Source organism: Seriola lalandi, unplaced genomic scaffold, assembly GCF_002814215.2.
Source record: "Seriola lalandi dorsalis isolate HSWRI2012SDOR001 ecotype SW California unplaced genomic scaffold, Sedor1 jcf7180002054508, whole genome shotgun sequence".
Lineage (NCBI taxonomy): Eukaryota > Metazoa > Chordata > Actinopteri > Carangiformes > Carangidae > Seriola > Seriola lalandi.
The window spans coordinates 248861-267409 of NW_019525061.1; the positions used below are offsets into that span (position 1 = coordinate 248861).

Here is an 18549-nt window from a genome sequence, read left to right on the forward strand (position 1 = left end):
CTCACTACTGAGACATACTGAGATGGGAAAAGAGAAGGTGGGGGGCAGTGCACTTTAAGCACTCATGACAGACTTGAGAAGAAGAGATTATCTCACGATACCCAAAACATTTACAGTTCTACGTGACTGCTGCTATATTTAACACCATTATTAGATGAATCAGCCAGAACCCTTTCTTTTTTTTTACTAGCAATTCTTTTAGCCTGCTTTCAAATATAAATAGCTCAGTATTATTAAATATTATTAAGTTTTTATGCTGTTCCTATTTAAAGTTCCCTTATAGCCTACTTTGTTAACTACCACCTTATCCATCTGTGGCACTGAGCAACCTATATCTCTTAGCAACACTTCCAATGGAGGGAGGGGTTATGCATGTCGCTCATTTGCTACACGCCATGTGAGACTATTGCCAGTGTGAGTATATGACTTTAGTATGACTAGCATTGTATGGGAACTGGGGTCTGCACATAGAAGCATTCTGTTACCTTCTTAAATTATGCAGCAACACAGATATAAAGAGAAAGAGCTTTGGCTAGCAACATTTAATATGTTCCCGCCTGCCTGACTGCCTCATAACAACATGCAGACTCCACACTCCTTCCACCCCACTGACACCAGCGAGAGGAAAGAGCCAGAGAGTTTTAATTAACAGTGTGTATGAGATGAAAAATGGAAGGCAGTGCTCCTCTGAATGCCTAACAAAGGGAAAGCCACAGCACTACCAATTAACAATGCCTCCATGCATTTCATGATGAATTTTGTGCTGTTTTAATTAGATTTTGAGAGTGGAGCATAGGGGAGATCACATTTAGTTGTTGACAGTCCGTATTTGCACCCTAGATTCATTAAAATTAGTATCCGCCTTCAGGTTCAAGCACAGTTGCTGCAAGTTTTACCATTATTGGATTTAAAATCTAATAAATAAATAAAAGTATATCCATGTCAATAAATGAAGCCTGTTGTATCTTTTTGGGTTTCTGTTTCAGAGTGTAGCTTAATGCATTACAGGTTTGTCATCTTGGGAAGCAAGATCACACTCTATTTTTATTTAATTTTTAAATTTAATTATTCAGGCCAAACAGACAGATCAGTGTGATCATATGTGAGTCATCTGCTGACTGAGGATCACAGGGTCTAAAAATAGAATTCACCTCTAGTATTACCCTGCGACCCCTCCCACTTCCTGTCCCCTTCCTGTGTGTGCTGCTTGTCTCGTTGCCAGCTGCTAATTGTTTTTAAGCAGCATTGTTTAGCTGCACAATAGGATGCAAGATAGAACCTAAACAAAGCTTGTGTACATCCAAAGACAGTTACTGCCCTCTCTAACCTCTGTAATCAGGGGTCATATTTACAATATATTTGACTCTGTAAAACACCATATATCCTCAGGTGACCAGAATATGTGTACCTGCATGCTCTGAACCAAAGGTAAAAACACTTTAAAGGCAATTAGTACCAAAATTCCCCACAATCAACTCAACAGTCACATGACAAGTTTTAGATTAAGATCAACTCAGCTCTATAGAACAATTGATTGACAATGAACAATCTGATGGCATGGTGGGAAGTGATCCAGATCAGATCAGAGGCTGAATCCACAAGTTACCTGTTTGTTATATGCGGTAGTTTGTCTGAAGTCTCTATGTGGGTTGCTCCACCAGTATGTAGGTCTCTCATAAACATTTATCTCATGATTTGTAACTATCTGTTTATCCTGAATACAAAACGCTAAACAATTAAGATTGTTGACTAAGTATGCTGTGCTATGTGTCTCCAGATATGGCAGGGTAAACTATGTCCTGGCCAGAAGGCTGGAGCTCCTCAAAGAGGTGGGAAGGTTACAGGAGAGCTTGGATGTCCCAGGAGACGTTTCTTACACCTGTGAGACTGCTGGACACTTCTACCTCTACCAGGTATGACTATAACTTATTGTGTATGTGTTTTTGTTATGCCCAGAGGGAAAAAAATGGACATGATTGAGTCATAAGCCATTTTTAATAGGCTATGTTTCTGATTTTGTACTTGGCATAAAGATTCAGCAAAACAAACCTGCAATAATTCCTGGTGATTTTTGCAGTCAGCCGCTCCTCTCCGTCCTACTATTAATCCACTGTACATCCTGAAATTTGTGTTTGGATATTACTATTGATTCATAGTGAGAGACAGTTGAGGGGATCCAGGAGATATTTTGCAGAATTAATTAGAATGGATTTCTGTATTGTCTGTCCTGTTCCTCAGACATATTCATGCCAATCAAATTCAGACATTATTGAAGTTTCCTTCCCCCAGACTCACTGCTGTTTTTGCCTAGACTGCAAATACTTAGAACTCAACTCTGGTTGTTTATTCCTGTCACCTAATTATCACTGTCCTCACGGACTGCAGGATAAATTACATACTTGCATTCTCATGCTTCACTAGGAGGGATCTAAAATAGACATTATAGACCTGTGTAACAAGAAGCTCAGTTTAATACCCACCAATTTTTTTCTGAAGAAAAAAAAAACAAGCAACTGTCAGTCAAGTATCACATCACATCACAACAGTAATGTGAGACATTTATAAACAGTGCAAAGATGCCAATGACATAGTTCTCAGAGGTGGTCATTTCTCAAACTACATCTTATGGTAGATAGTTGGTGAGTCAAAGCCATAACAAATACCATGGCTGTTACATGAGCTTCAGTGTCAAAGTTTATCATGGTGCCATTTTTGCACCTTGCCAGCAGTCTATAGTATAGGTCTAGCTCTTTTCCACACACACACTACTGTGGTTCCTTATTAATTTGATGCTGCATGGAGATTATATATTCTCAACCTACACCTCATATAAGATGAGTTTTTTTATTTATATAGCTCTGAAAACTGGCCATCAGTGTAGTATTGTGATATTTAAAGATATGAATGTCATGAAGTTGTTAGCGTGGTTTCGATGGTGGTCTTAATAGTCCGTACAGACAGATACTTAACACACAATTAAGCTGAGTCCTCCAGCAGACTCATCCTTAAAGTTGTTTTTTCACAAACTAGGCTACCCTGCTGTTTAGTTGAAGCTGGTTTATTAGGTGCTCAGCAGGGGCACTTCTGCAAGAGTGGCTATCTGTTCTCATTTGTTCATAATGTGCTTGTAACTATGGTCAAAGTATTATAAAGAAAATACAACAAACACCATTTAGGCTGTGCAGATTCATGCAATACCCAATACCCTCATACAGCATCTTGTTAAACATTAAACCTCCATCAACCAACTAGTGTAGTTTTGTAGTGATTTCCTAAGTTTAAACACAACTGTGGTCCTGCAATATTTTAGTTTTTACTTTTTAGTATAATTTCAATAGCAGCAATACATTAGAGCTTCATGGATGTGTATGTCTGCTCTCTCTGTCCATTACAGGTGATATCTCGTTGGGAAGAGTACATGAGCAAGGTCAGGCCTAAGCAGGGCAAGAAAGTGGAGGTGGAGGTTGTGGCTGCCCACTTTCCCTTCCATAAGTACTTCTCCAACGCCCCCCAGCCTGTGTTCAAGGGTCGGTCGTATGAAGAGGACATGGACATTGCAGAGGGCTGCTACCGTCACATCAAGAAAATATTTACCCAGCTGGAAGTAAGAAGGACACACACACAAAATACACAGTCTCCCACTACTGAGCAACACCCAGCAGGATGTAAAGAGGTTACTTTAGTGCATTAAGGCAAAGCAATTTTATTTATAGAGCACATGTCATTACGGTTAAATTTAATGTGCTTTGCATTAAAATGCACAGTGACAAATAACGTACAGAAGCATACACAAACACACACAGATTATGTCAGCTGGATTTGATGTTGCTCGCAGACTGTTTGCCAGCTGTGTGTCCAGGTGTTCAACATTCACTCATGCACAAGTAACTATGCCTTACTGGCCACCGTAGTGACAGGTTGTTGAGATTAACAGTAATTGGTCAGACACTGACTGTCTCTTTGTGGCTGTGTCTGCTTCTGAGTAGCTGTTATGCCACTTTTACATCCAACTTTTAGTCATCACCTGTCTCTGCTTCAGTTGAAAGAGTGAATCATTATATAAGACACTTAACAGTGCTTGTATTGTATACCTGTAGATATGTTTGCTGACCCTTTCGGGAAAGCTAAGCAACACAACAAAATGATGAAAGCTACTAGTACTCATATTTTTTACTCTCTCTCTGTCACTCTTTTTCACACCCTTTCACACTCACAAACATGCAGCTGAAGATGTGTTATCATTCCTCCTCAACCATTCGAGTATTTCTATAGGGATAACAATAACTTTTCAGATTTATGGGAACACCAAGAAGGTCTCTGAAAAGCAATAAAGAAGTTATTGGCTGGAGGTAATATCCCAACACGTGTGGTGACCTTGATTTATCTGGCTGGCCTCTATATCGCTGCATCACAGCACCTCTCCCTCCTCCCTCAGCCTCACCCATGCTGCAGTGAAATCTGTACACCCATTAAGAGGTATTGCTGTCTGTGGCGCAGGGTAGGGAAAGCAACCAACATCCTGCTGAATTTGCTTATCTGTCTGCCTTTTCAAATGTAAAAGCAGTTCGGAATAAGCTGTCATAGGAATATCCTAAGAATTTATTGCTCGACAGACAGATAGACAGGGACACAGTGTGCCTCCTGAGATTCTTCTCTGTATACATCTCCAGTTTCCTCCTCTGCAGTCCCTCTACATCTTTACCGCTAATTACTTCTTTTTGTTTTTTTTCCCCCTCTTCCCTCTCAGTGTCCCTGAATCCTTACCATCTTGATTTCACCCTTCAACCGCTCTGGAGCCATGGGGGTTAAAAATAGACCCCATCAATATTGCATGTTTTGATTGGTTTAATATTAATGCTAAAATAGTAACACATCAAAAATTTATACCCCAGTGCTGTCCAAGTCTATTTCTCCCATCCTCCCTCCCTCTCTCCCTTTGCTGCCCCTACACAGCTAGTGTGGCAACCTGAAAATAGCTCGCCTGTTTACCCATATCCCCACTACTTCACACCGCCATGATATCGACTTTCTGAGGAAAACTGATTCGTATTTTGGTTAAAAATGTCCCTAATTTTTCCATTACAGTATAAGCCATGTAAGAAAATCTGTGCTGAAGTGCTCCTCATGCTGCAGTTATTGAACAGCAAACTACACCAAGTGTATTTGTCTGCAGAGCAGCCCTGTGCCTGACTGGTCTCTATATCTCTTCATCATGGGAAAAGAGGATTCTCCTAATGAGAGTAGAAAACAGAGGGATTACGTTAATGACATGTTTCATTAAAAGGCAGGGTAGGTTGCCAGTCACTTCATGTCTTTTGTGACTGTCCTGTAGTTTGAAATTATTAGCGGCAATTGGAGCTTTTAGAGTGCTAGGTCTTAAGTTTTTAAAACACCTACATCTATTGAATGCGGGTAGATACAACAATGTATCCGATGTTTTTTCGGCCTGCCTTTTTTTCTATTAAAGGTGCTATTACTTTGCCTTAGACAATCATCTTATCCATCTTCTTTCACAGTAATCATCCATCATTTTTGTCATTCTGTCACTGCCAATAACCATTAAAGTTTCCCTTCACAACCCCAGTGTGAGAAAATGAAAAACAAAACAAAACTGAATTCACAAATCGATGACTACATGATAGGTATTCTAACTCTGAGCAAGTTTTCTCACAGTACAAGTATACAAGTAGTTTTCAATTGCTTAGGATGTGGTTTCTCTTGATTTGTTCCTGCTATGTGAGTCACGCCTGTTTGTTAAACTTTTCTGTGTGCAGTGATTCACACCTGACACCCACTTTTTCTCTTGTCTACTACTCTGGAAGGAGTTCAGGGCCTTTGAGCTACTGAGGAGTGGACTGGACCGCTCTAAGTATCTGCTAGTGAAGGAAGCCAAAATCATTGCTATGACCTGTACACACGCTGCACTCAAACGTCATGACCTGGTGGAGCTGGGATTTAAGGTAGACTCTTCTCAGTTGTCACAAAGATTTGACAACCTGGTTAAACTTGTATTTACTCACATTACTATTCATAGTATTTGTGTTAAATTGCTGATTCTTTTCATCAGTATGACAACATCCTGATGGAAGAAGCTGCTCAGATTCTGGAGATCGAGACCTTCATCCCTCTATTGCTACAGGTAACTCTCTCCTGAATAACTCCTAAGGCTTTAATATGAGCATGCGGACTCAGTCTTCTATTACCTGACTTTCTCTGTTAAGGTCTGACTGATTGGCTCCAGACACAGTAATGGTATTTGTCTTTGGTTGTTGTGCCTAATTGTCCGAGATAGTACTGTCTGTTTACAGACGAGATCATTAAGCACATCAGCCTATCCAACAACTTTGCCAGAGCTCCTCTCTTTATCTCTCTCCTCTAGTTAGTCATAGCCAGAGCCTCTGCCAGGTATACGTCACAGTTAAACTATTTATTCCTCTTCTTCCCCTTCCCTTTCATTATCCAGCCATTCATCTCTTATCAGCTCTGGACTTACAAAGCTTGGTATATCAGATTTGTCTGAGGTCAAGACCCAAATAAACCACATCTAATTAGCAAAATCTGGCAGCATGATATAGACCTAGTAAAGTACAGGCTGGCTCTGCATGCTTCACTGGCTTCCTGGACTTTAAAGGACCAGTGTGAAGGATTTAAAGGGATCTATTTGCAGAAATAGAATATAAAAAATTATAATTACATTTTCAACGGTGTGTAATCACCTGAAAGTAAAAATTTGTTTAGTTAGCTTAGAATGAGCCCCTCATATCTACATATCCCACTGACATTTCTACAGTAGTCCAGAATGGACCAACCAAACACTGGCTCTAGAGAGGGCCTTTTGCCCTTTTCTGTTTCCTGAAGACCACTGTAGGTTCTCCTACACGCTTGGAAAGGGAGGGGTGAGTGAGGGGAGGGGTATTCAGTTGGTTGCAGTCTGCTAACCTGATTAACTGTTCAAACTATACAGTGCAAAATGGAAAAGACTATATTTTACTGAGGTTCATACAGACCTCTGAATTTCATTTTAGTATAACTAACAGGTGCTCTTGCCACTTACTTTTCTTTCTCTCTCAACAGAACCCAGAGGACGGCTATAGCAGGCTGAAGCGTTGGATCATGATTGGAGACCACCACCAGTTGCCCCCTGTTATCAAGAACATGGCCTTCCAGAAGTACTCCAACATGGAGCAGTCTCTGTTCACCCGATTTGTGCGCCTTGGAGTGCCCACCATCGATCTGGATGCGCAGGGCCGTGCACGTGCAAGGTGGGTCACCCTAGCAGAACTCTATAGAGTCCGTTTTGCTGACAGTCTTAGTGGTTGGTGTTGTCGTCTCACTAAATGGGCATACAGTAACAACACTGTGTCTTGTGTTTCTGACTCCCTTCCCTACAGCCTGTGTAATCTGTACAACTGGCGCTACAAACACCTGGGGAACCTGCCTCATGTCCAGCAACTGCCTGAGTTCCAGGTGCCCAACCCTGGCCTAACCTTTGACTTCCAGCTAATTAATGTGGAGGACTTCAATGGGGTGGGAGAATCCGAGCCCAACCCTTACTTCTACCAGGTCAGTAGTACACACTACAGAACGTAAATACACACACAGCACAACTGTTATTTGTAAAAACAATATAGTGCATACAAAATTTATCTGTGTTTACCTACCAGTGATAGCTCACTGGTTGGCAGACACATATTTTTTTTCTGCTTTTGGAAATCCACTACAAGAATAAAACCATTATTCAAACCCAAATTTGAACCCAAAATGAAAATGAAAAACACTGGAATACGTCAAACAAAACTGGAATTGAATACTAAGAGTTGAAATGTTTTCACTTTGGGTTCATGCTGTAGGCAGCATGTGTGCATCACTTCAGTTTGGGTGACTGAACACCCAGTATATAACACCAATGTTCTGTATATCTGTAGCACAGGTGTACACACAATGTTGGAACAGCAGGAATAGTTCATGTTACAGAATGTATGGCAGCTTCCAAGCTCAATTTATACACTCCTTTACACATGCACACTTAGTTCCATCAGAGTAGAGAGCCATATTCTTTGCTGGCCTCCATTTCCTCTGAATTGGTCGCTGCACAGCAGTTCATTAATTTTTAAAATTTAATGGTTTAGCTACCAGAACCATATGATAAATTCATAACCCTGCTTGGTCTGCAGCTAACACTGGCTGCCCAGCACAGACCAGTGCGTCTGTCCTTCACACCAGGAACCAGATTGTGTTTCATTGTGACATTGCTGAGACACTCAAGACTGTGTGTGGGCTGGGGGCGGGGATTATAGGTGTGTGTAAAAAAAAAAATATAATATATATATATATACCGATGTATATATATATAAATATTTACTTGTGCACCACACCAGCACAGGATCCCAAAGGTTGTCAAATATAACAACAGAATTACCATGTAAATGTTGATAGTCAAAAACTAGTTACTTTAATGGGAATATTTAGTGGCTCTAAAAAACTGTTCTTTTTTCTAAAGTAAGGAAGCTAAAAATAATTGTTATAGAGATATAAGATTTTTTTTTTTTTTTTTTTAAACCATACACGCAGTTTAGCAGCTCATAGTAAACAAATACCCAGCATGAATTGATTCCAGGTAAAACTTTTCTTATTATTACAATATTTGACAAATAGCAAATAAATCAATTGCGACACTGACGCTGCATGGCCAATGAACATATTTCAGTGTTTCATGTTAGTGCACCATTTAACATTGTGCATGCTCATGTCCATAAAGCTTCTTATTGTTCTTAAATTCAGACCATGTGCACTTCTCGAGGCAGCAGGTCACATGAACCTCAACTCCATTTGCTTGTTGCCATTTTCTGGCTCCTCAAGGGAATTTGCACACACACACACACACGCGCATACACATACACACACACACGCACGCACGCACACACACACACGCATGCACTTTGCAGGAGGGATAAATTGGACACTAGGGAAACACTTGTATCCACTGAATGCTGAATGTCTGTCACAGCTGAACAAACACTGCACTACCCCTGTTTTACACGTACACAGGAACTGTACACCCATCGTACACACAAACAAGTATGTGCACACAGACACTCCACAGTCCAAAGGTCTGTTCCCGCTTCTCTGGCTCATTTGCTAAAGTACTTTCCGTATTGAGCCTCAGCCTGATGATAGTGCTTCCAAAGTTGTCAAATGCTTATCTAAATCCACATCTTCTGTTGTTAGAAAAAGGCTTTACTCAGCCACTAGGCTTGATAGTTGAGGTTTTTCTGCTTCACAAGCTACATTTTAAATTGTATAAGAGCAAATGGCATGGTGGGCTTTACCCACAGTTTGTCTAGATTTATACCTTTTATTACCTTTTATGTGTTTGTATCTACACTACAAACCTATCTCAGCTTCTGTCTTATCTTTGTCCCTGTCCCTGTTTCATCTCTCCATCCTCCACAGGCCTCATGTACCCTCGAGCCACTGGCTCAAACTCCAATGGGTTGGGTCTGACCTTGTTGTTATGGTTACCAAGTTCTCTGAGGTGTTAGGACATTATATTGCATTTATGTTAATCATGCACATGAGGTACGGAAAGCTGGAAATGCCAGCCAGATGTCTACTTAGATATTACTCCTTCTGTGTGTGTGACTCATGCATATGTTAATGGTCCTCATGATCTTTTTGTCTCTGCAAACTGTAAAGCAACCTCATTAGTATGCTGAATGCAGTCAAATGCTCAACTGAAAACAGGGATGTACAGCAGCAACCTTGATCTTAAATCTCAAATGAAGTGGTGTCTTTACTGCCTTGTGTACTCTAGTTCTCGGTGAAACATGATGCCGGAACAGGACATAACAGTTAGGGTACAGCCAGGCCAAATACTCAACACTTGTGGGTGGATCAGTCATCTTGTCGCTCACATGCAGATAATGTTAAAACATCACTGTGATTTTCTATATTCTGTAGATAATTTTGAACATAATCACTTAAAAAAAAAACAGACACTCATACCCGACAGTCACTGCCAAACTTGAATAAAATATTGGTAGAAACATTGTGTTATCCTTAAAGATATGTATTTTTGCCATTTGGAGACAGGTAGAAGGGGAAGAAGAACAAAGGCTGTCAGAGTTTTTGATGTGTTGACTCCAGTGCAGCTGGACCAGGAACTGTTGATGAAGCTGCATAAATTATTATCAAAGATGTGAGGCTGCAGTCCAGGCTTAATTGAAACTGCATGAATAATGCATACTGTTACCTTTTTTTGGTCACATTTGAAGGGCAGAGTATAGCCTTAGAGCTAGGATGCACATGCACACGCTGAGGAATTTGTTGATTGTAAAGTAGGTGAATGATGTATGCAACATTGGCCTTAACATTTAGTCACATTTGGAGGACAAACTCCTATGATTTTAGTCCCAGGGCCTGGGGATTTGGAATAGGAAATGAGAGGTAAATAATTGTGCGTTTGAGTAGAATTTGATGATCAAAGGTCAAAGTTACTGTCTCCTCAAAAACACGATTTTGACCATAACTCAAGAACTCATATACTAATTATGACACAAATATATAATAGGATAAAATGAAAAAAAGTGATGGCATTTTATATCCAAACGGTCAGAACTTAGCGTCACTGTGATGTCATTATGTTCTGCAAAAACACTTCTGGCCATTATTCAACACATGTAACTCAGGAACAGAAAGGGAGATTGTGACCATATTTCCTGCAACTTTACTGGTTGTTGGAGGAATACAACCGCAAAGCAGTAATTCAAGCTTTTGGATAGAGTCTGGAAACATCCTGCAGCGGCTATTTTGGAAAATCCTGCCTTTCCCAGTTCAAATGTAAATGCGATGATATAGGTAGTGCATTATGATTATATTCAGCCATCAGAATGAGTGAAATTTTTGATGATGCATTATTTTGTCATACTTCTGAAAACACAATTACCACAATTATTCCCAGCTTAATGAATATCGAAGCCAGTGTAGAAAAATGCCATTCACCCTCCTTGCTTCTATGTATGGGATCCCAGAATGGGACATTTTGTCCCAGACCAGCTAGTGGTGGTGTTGAGCTGAGGCAATTAGTTCCAGCCCAAATCAGATGGCTACTCATGCATGAATGAGTGGGCTTTTATCTGGCTGGAAAGTTAAACACTTGACAGGCGAGAAAGGGCTAAAGCAAGATGTTACAAGAGAATGAGAAGAGCAAGGTGTCAAACACAGCAGACAGCCATGGATGTGCCGATTTGGGCTTAGCTGGGCACAGTTCAGCTTAATTAACTGCTCTGATTAACTAGAAAGCCATATTGTTAAACAACAGGTTTTTTGAGGCCATTTTCCCAAACATTAGTTTTGTCCTTGTCGTATTACTGGTTTACAATATTGTATAGTTAACATATAATAATAATAATCTCAGCCTCTCCTTTTCTCCCTCCTCCTATGAAGAACCTGGCAGAGGCAGAGTACTCTGTGGCTCTGTACATGTACATGCGTCTACTGGGCTACCCTGCTGACCGCATCAGTATCCTCACCACCTACAATGGGCAGAAACACCTGATCAGAGACGTCATCAACCAACGCTGTGCTGGCAATCCCTTCTTTGGACAGCCTAACAAGGTAAGGACACACATGTGCCACTGGACAAGCACACACAGTTGTATGCAAGGAGTAGGATCCAACCCATCCTCCCAAGTATCTCCTTATGAAATGCTATAGCAGCTTTTTTCAAAGGAATCATGGGTCTGAGTTTGTAAGCTGAAATGTGCTAATATGCAGCATCTTGTCATATAACAAGTTGTTCATGGTAATTTATTGTTGAAGTGTTCAGTGAGGGGGCTAAACATCTAAATCAAATTGGTAAGGGAATGTAATAACATCCAAGTGTCATATCAGCACACAGCTTTCTTTGGCAGTATTGCTTTACATTGCAAATATTGTACTTGGCGGTTTATTAAGTATTCAGTCCTGTTTTGTGTGATCGCTTCACTTGATGTATTTTTTTTTAACAAGGAAAGGGCCTTTTAATGCACCCGAAAAGCCATATAAATGACGTACACATTTCACAATTCGTGTAGCACCGAAACACACAACCGATTCCGCATGCATGAACAGTACATGCTCATAATATCACTTGAGGGTGACACATTTCTTCTCCTCTGTCAAGAAGGAATCCGCAGTCCCAACAGACATGTTTTCACTTCACATATATGTGTAGGACTCACACAGGTTTTGTAGGGACATACCTAACACACATGACATGCACATGAACACATTTTTTTCACAGCCCCAGTTGTCACCTGCTATCAATTCACCAACCTCTCATCCTCTTACAGTGAGAGAAATTCACAGCTTTCAATTCTCACAAGGCTTTTGCTGTTTCTGCCGACTGTTACCACAAACACCACTTCCCTGTGCAATTTCAGTAGAATTATAACTAATTCTTTTTTTAAATTCTAACTACAAATTTCTCAACGGTCCTTTGTACTTGCAGTGTAACATACAGTAATCTTAGAATTTTTGTGAATTTACATGATTCCTTCTGGGTGGAAGATAAATGAGTGCCTCATTGAGATTGTTGATTTGCTTTATACAGTTTTAAGCAAAGCAAAAAATATATTTCATCATGGCATTCATTCCAGCTCCACCAAATCATGAGACCATTAAGACTGCTGCAGGTCATAAGACTCAAATAGAGCAGGACACTGCTTTGCCCTCTGTCCGCAACAGTGTTATTACCAGCCAATTGCATACCTCTGTAAATCAAACTCACTGAGGATTTTGTTGGAGTGTGTGTGTGTGTGTGTGTGTTTGAGAAAAAAACGATTTAAAATGAGTGTGGATGCTTAGAGAGTGGGTGTAAACTCTGTGTTGTGTTCATCCCTTAAGGATCACTGTTGGGATGTCTTCATCCAGCCCGAATTATTCCCTTGAACTCCTCTTCCTTTCTTTCCTTTACACTGCGTTAAGTCAGCAACCCGCTGGCGCAGTTTCCGATCCCTGTTCTGTTTGTACTGCTAAATGCTTTTACCCGCTAGCCTCAGGTTATGCTTTCCTCTCTATTCTTTTTTCCCTATTCACATTCTCTCACCTTTCTTTGGTCTATGTTCTTCAGGCCTTTCACACACTTAACAATGTCACAGACTATTTAGGCATTCCAGAGAAAGTTGCAAAATTGGAGTACATCACCCATCATTTGCAGTGTCATTGTGCCATAGTGACAGTAATACATGTCTGTATCAATACTGGGGCTTGTTCAGACATGTTGCATATTTTTGCAAGTTTCTTGTGTAGTGTGAGTCATAAAGCAAAGTGCCTCTTCATACTGGCCAATGAAACTGTAGCATTATATGTCAATATGACAACATTCTTTACCTTTTGGGAATTTTATGGATAAGTAAATGTTGGTTTTATTTTATACAAACAACAAACAAAACTGACAATTTGTCAGTCTGTCAACCGGCTTCATGTATTAAGGTACAACAGAAATTGCAGCTAGTTGATATCATTAATTGTCTAATAAGGTAGGATTGCATTTGTGTTAACAGTTTAGTTTAAATTAACGGTGAAGTCTAGGGCTGCACGATATGCAAAAAAATCATATTGTGATTATTTTGGCAGATATGTGATTTCAGTTACAATGGTTGTTTTCTATTCCATTTTCACTGAAAATATATAAAAATTATGTGATTTTTGTTGGTCTTGTACCAAACAAAAATGTTCTTTTACATCTGGAGAATATGATTTGTAGGCCGGGGCGTAGCACCACAACGCTTATGGTGCTAACAATGCACGACAATGTTGTGACACATTTTACATTTATCAAAAAAAACTGCAGCTCCTGCGATTTGGATATTGCACTTGGCCATATTGCGATTTTGATTATTTTTCAATTAATTGTGCAGCCCTAGTGCATTCTACCACTCGCTGGGTTGGAGTGTTTAATGATCCCCTGTTGTTGTGTCTGTATTTTGTACTGTGCAATCTTACCTTGTTGCTCTTTCATCAAGTATGTCGCCTGTTTTGACAGCTATCCGGAAATTGTGCTTGGTCATGTTAAATGTCCTGCAGTGTTAAGACACAAAGCGCTATTCTGTGTGCTCATGGCCTTAGTCAGTATGTATGCCCAGTAATAAAGTGACAGGGGTGACAGGCTTTAGATTTGCTGAGAAGAAAGAAAGCCAGAGAGAGAGATGAAAAAGAGAAAGGGGCTCTTGTGGGAAAATGCTGAGCAGCTGAAAGGTCATGGCGCTGAGCACTGGGTCCACAGTGTGTCTGACAATGTGTCACAGTGGCTAAAACCAAGCAAATGTCAACAGCCAGCACACTTTACTGTCATGACTCTAATTAGACAGAAAAGAAGAGGGAGGCCAGTTAGCACCAGTCAGAGTCTTAAACTCAAATAAACACTAGCCTAAGCTGTCTACTGAATCCCAAACACAGCAGTTGGTATACATGTGCATGCGGTTATGCAGTTATGCATTTTTAATGATGTTTGGTTCTTTAGTTTACTCTGTGAATTTAATGGACAAAGTCCATTTGAGTTCCATTTCTTTTGGTGCTTTGTTTTAAACCCTAGGATAGTATTCATTCATCCAGGTCTCTAACCAAAACTTTATCACATAATTGAAAACTGGATTCAGTCTCAGTCTCAGTCCAAACAATGAAACACAGCTGAGATGGAGTTGTGAGTGATTGTGATAAAGTTAATCTGAATTAAGATAGTTTGATCTACAGTTGAGGAGAGATGAATTAGAGGGGAAAACTCTGCCTGTTGAAGCTTCAAGTTCACCTTGTGCATCCCTCCTTTAATTAATTCCCATGGCTACACACACACATACACACACCTTCATAACAACAGAAAAGTAAGTTCTTCTAAGTAGCCAGAACTAGGATGTTGTGAAAAATGTAAGATCCACAGCTGACCATTAGCTAAGAGAGACAGTGTGTCATTGTCTTCATGGAAGTAATTGGCAGTCAAATAGCTTCTATTAGCAACAGCATGTGTGCGTTTGTTTGTGTGTGCACAAATATGCACTTCACAGCAAAATCTGTGTGTGTTTGTGTGCTTCTTTGTGTCCACAGACATACGTGTGCCACAATGACATGACCTCTGTAATTCACTCCCTAGAAGATTTCTCATAAATAACTAAACACCATGCAAATTGCTATGCCTTGGGGAGATTCTCTATCTGGGCTTCGTTGACACTGTCTGTGGACTAAGAATAACTCTCTCTCTCTCTTAAGCACCCCTTCTCTGAAAAAACAAGTTGCACTGTTTCAGTTTAAACCTTGTAGACATAGCCCCTTACCTCCATAGTTATATCCCACTTCAGCAAATGTCTGCTGGAGTTATTCTGAGTATGTCACGATTGTGTGGACATGTGCATGCATGCATATCACGGCTGTGTGACTTGAGCATTAAACATTTGACTTGAACATACAGCCCTCATGCTATTGTAAAGCTGCCATATTGTTGCCTCTGGTGCTGCACCTGTTCTACATAGCAACAGAGAGACCTAAATAAATATTGGTGTACTACCTCGATAGACCCATTGCACTCTCATTTACACACTCTGTCCACACTGCTTTCCTGTTACCCAAAAGGGATTTTTGACAGGTTTCTGCAGAGGGAGTTCCAGGATCTCTTAAAGTTGTATTAGCCTAAATGGTATGACCACAGGATGATTTATTTAGCATGGGTGGTTCATGGGTGGTTGCTGTCGTCCTGGTAGCTGATGTCCTATTGATCGACTCTAGAGTGCAGATCTACAGAGGAAAAGCCAACCTTTTTCTGCTTGGCTTTGGGTTTATCTACATGTAGCCTATATAACCTCACAACAGCAAAGGACTTATGGCATGTTTTGTTTTTATAACCTCTATTTGCATGTAGTCTTACATTAAGTAGATTAAACCTAACAGCATTCCTTCCAAGATGGTTGTCATTGCCATTACTAAGTGGGCAGAGATGCTGGTTTTTCCTTATTTGTATCTTCATTTTGTATTTTTCTTGAAATGATATCCTCAATGTTACTTAATATTGAAACATGGGACTCTCCCTGATGATGGAATGAAACTATAGCTTTATGTTAAGATCATCAGTTTTAATCATTTCAGCTACATTTCTGAAAAATCACGGTTTTCTCTCAGTTTGGCAGACGGCTCTAAATATTACAGTCCCCTTAAGCCTTGGCTGCTGTTGCTATGGAGAGGATGTAAGAAAAAAAGCCAAATGATTGGATGTTTCTTGCTGAAATGCACCTTGGGAATTGTAGTAAACTCAAAGTATTTTTGAACACATTTGTTCATCTTTTATGCTGATGACCAATCCAAGGGGTAGAAATACTCCAACTGTGAGTCATGTAAATAATATAACATCTTCTGTGGGAAAATGAATGGAACTTTTACTTCTGGAACCAGGGGCGTCTAAATTAGCTGTCCAACTTGGCAACTCTGTTAAAGATGGACATGAAGTCCAGGCTATACGCATCTGAGAATTTTTTTTATTGACATCAAGACAGAACATGTGCTCTATCAATACACTCTTCAACACTGCCATTGGTTGTGCACAGATGTGGATGACAAAGGCTGTGGCAGCAATGCCATGGCATAGGCAGTTAGAATTATTATAGCAAGTGCAGTATGTTGTCTTTATTATGTAAGTCATGACAGCACTGACAAAGTCAAAACACAGCTCTGTTCTTCATGTACAGGAATAAGTATACTTCTCTGCAAGACAGGATTGCCAGTTTACAAAAGCAAATTGGCTGACACAAATTTCCTTTTGCTTTGAAAAAAAATCCCACAGAGAGCCACTTCTCCTCTATTCTCTGTCTCCCTCAAAATAATCTCTGATCCAGTCGAGCAGCGTGGCCCCCAGTACCCTGGCCCTGAGTCTCAAGGGCCCAGGTAAGAGGCTAGTTATGGCAAATGCCCTCTAAGCCGTATTAGCCCCGCTGGCTGCCCATGTGGCCAACAGCGATAACGGCAATAACAAGAAAACACAGTCACCGTCGCTCATCTTTCCCCCCTCAAAAATAAATAAAGAAAAAGAATTTAAGACGGAAAGCAGTCTCGCTCATGTTTCTAAACATTTCAGCTAAATCCCTACACCTACCTAAAATGCAAACACTCATTTACTTTGCAAAATACATGCTGCCATTGCTTAGTTAGCATATCTTTGATATTTATGTGTATTTGTATCTTTTTTGTTCATTAATGAAAATGTTTGTGTGTCTATGCAGGTGACAACAGTGGACAGGTTCCAGGGTCAGCAGAATGACTACATCATCCTCTCACTGGTCCGCACCAAAGCTGTGGGACACCTGAGGTAATTACTTCAATACATGCCAAGCAGAAAAACTTACCTGACCCAAAATAGACATCTTCAGCAGCTATTCTACTACAAATATACTTGTGTACTAAGAACGACTAAGATACACATCCTCCAGGGAAAAAACACAGCAGAAATGTAGGCACTTAACTCTCTGGAGACAGCTGCTCTCAGGAGGCGTTGTCTCTTTGTGATGTGTAACTACTGAATGCAGTTTGCTAAAGGACAAAAAACAATAACACTGTGCCTGTCTTGAAGAATGTATAAGCTTAATTTGAGACAGAGGGTGTTTCAGGACAGGAGCATGTCTGTGGAGCTGCCTGTACCTTTTGTCCTGGTTAAGAGAAGCCATTGTGCTCTGATGATTGGGTTGAGAATATCAAACAAAGAGTGCCGCTCTCATCATATAACAAACCATATAACAGTGATTAAGTGTCATGATGGTTAACCAAACTGCAGTGGTTGGTTTTATGTCTTTTCATTCCATGTCCCATTGCTCTCCGCTTAACTATAGTCCCTTGCTGGCCTCTCTTCTTATTCTTCAACTCGGTCTCCTTATCTCTCTGCTCCTCACTGCCGCCTCCTTCCTAATTTCCTTGAATTGATTCGTAGTGAAATGGCCTTTCACTCCTCGGCTGCCATGAGATCCTGATGAGCTCTTCACACTTAATATGCTGCATGTTTTAAAACCAGACAATTGAGACTGAACTCTTCCACAGTACTTAAGCTTGCCATGCTGGCCTCTGGCTGTGATGTACAGTGGCTGCTGTTGGAATTGTGCTGCTCACAGCTCTCACAGTTGCACTGCCAGTGCATTCATCCATCCTCACATTGGACAGTCTGCAAATTGGAACCCCGATGCAAATAATAACTCATTCCTTTTGTAGCTAAATACATGTCCCTCCCATCAACACCCCACCCTTTAGCATGGTCAGTTTTAGCTGGCAGAGAAAAACACTTAAAAACTCTATTTTGATATTTCCTCATCTCATAGATAAAGCAATGACTTGATACTGCTGAGTGCAGCGGGCCACAGAAAGTGGTAGTTTATCTTGCTAGCAGCACCCGCTCTCCTCTCAGCATCATTAATTTGATCTTGTCTTACAATGGATATTACACCCTGCCTTGAACACATTCTCAGCTCAACACCGTGTAGGCTGGCTGTCAAATGCATCCCTGTAACAATGTGTGTTACAGTTGCAGTTATCAATATAGGGGGG

General features: G+C 40.4%; 1 protein-coding gene across 3 annotated transcripts in view; it reads left to right on the plus strand.

Moving 5' to 3' along the window:
• The window catches only part of aqr (aquarius intron-binding spliceosomal factor), a 49886-nt gene that overhangs the window by 23218 nt on the left and 8119 nt on the right, over positions 1 to 18549 (plus strand). For all 3 annotated transcript variants that reach the window (XM_087175841.1, XM_023413256.2, XM_023413257.2), the window contains exons 26-33: positions 1778 to 1913; positions 3395 to 3604; positions 5823 to 5960; positions 6068 to 6139; positions 7075 to 7262; positions 7392 to 7563; positions 11446 to 11616; positions 17241 to 17326. In XM_087175841.1, the coding sequence (XP_087031967.1) occupies positions 1778 to 1913; positions 3395 to 3604; positions 5823 to 5960; positions 6068 to 6139; positions 7075 to 7262; positions 7392 to 7563; positions 11446 to 11616; positions 17241 to 17326 (1173 nt within the window). The remainder of the gene's footprint in view (positions 1 to 1777; positions 1914 to 3394; positions 3605 to 5822; positions 5961 to 6067; positions 6140 to 7074; positions 7263 to 7391; positions 7564 to 11445; positions 11617 to 17240; positions 17327 to 18549) is intronic.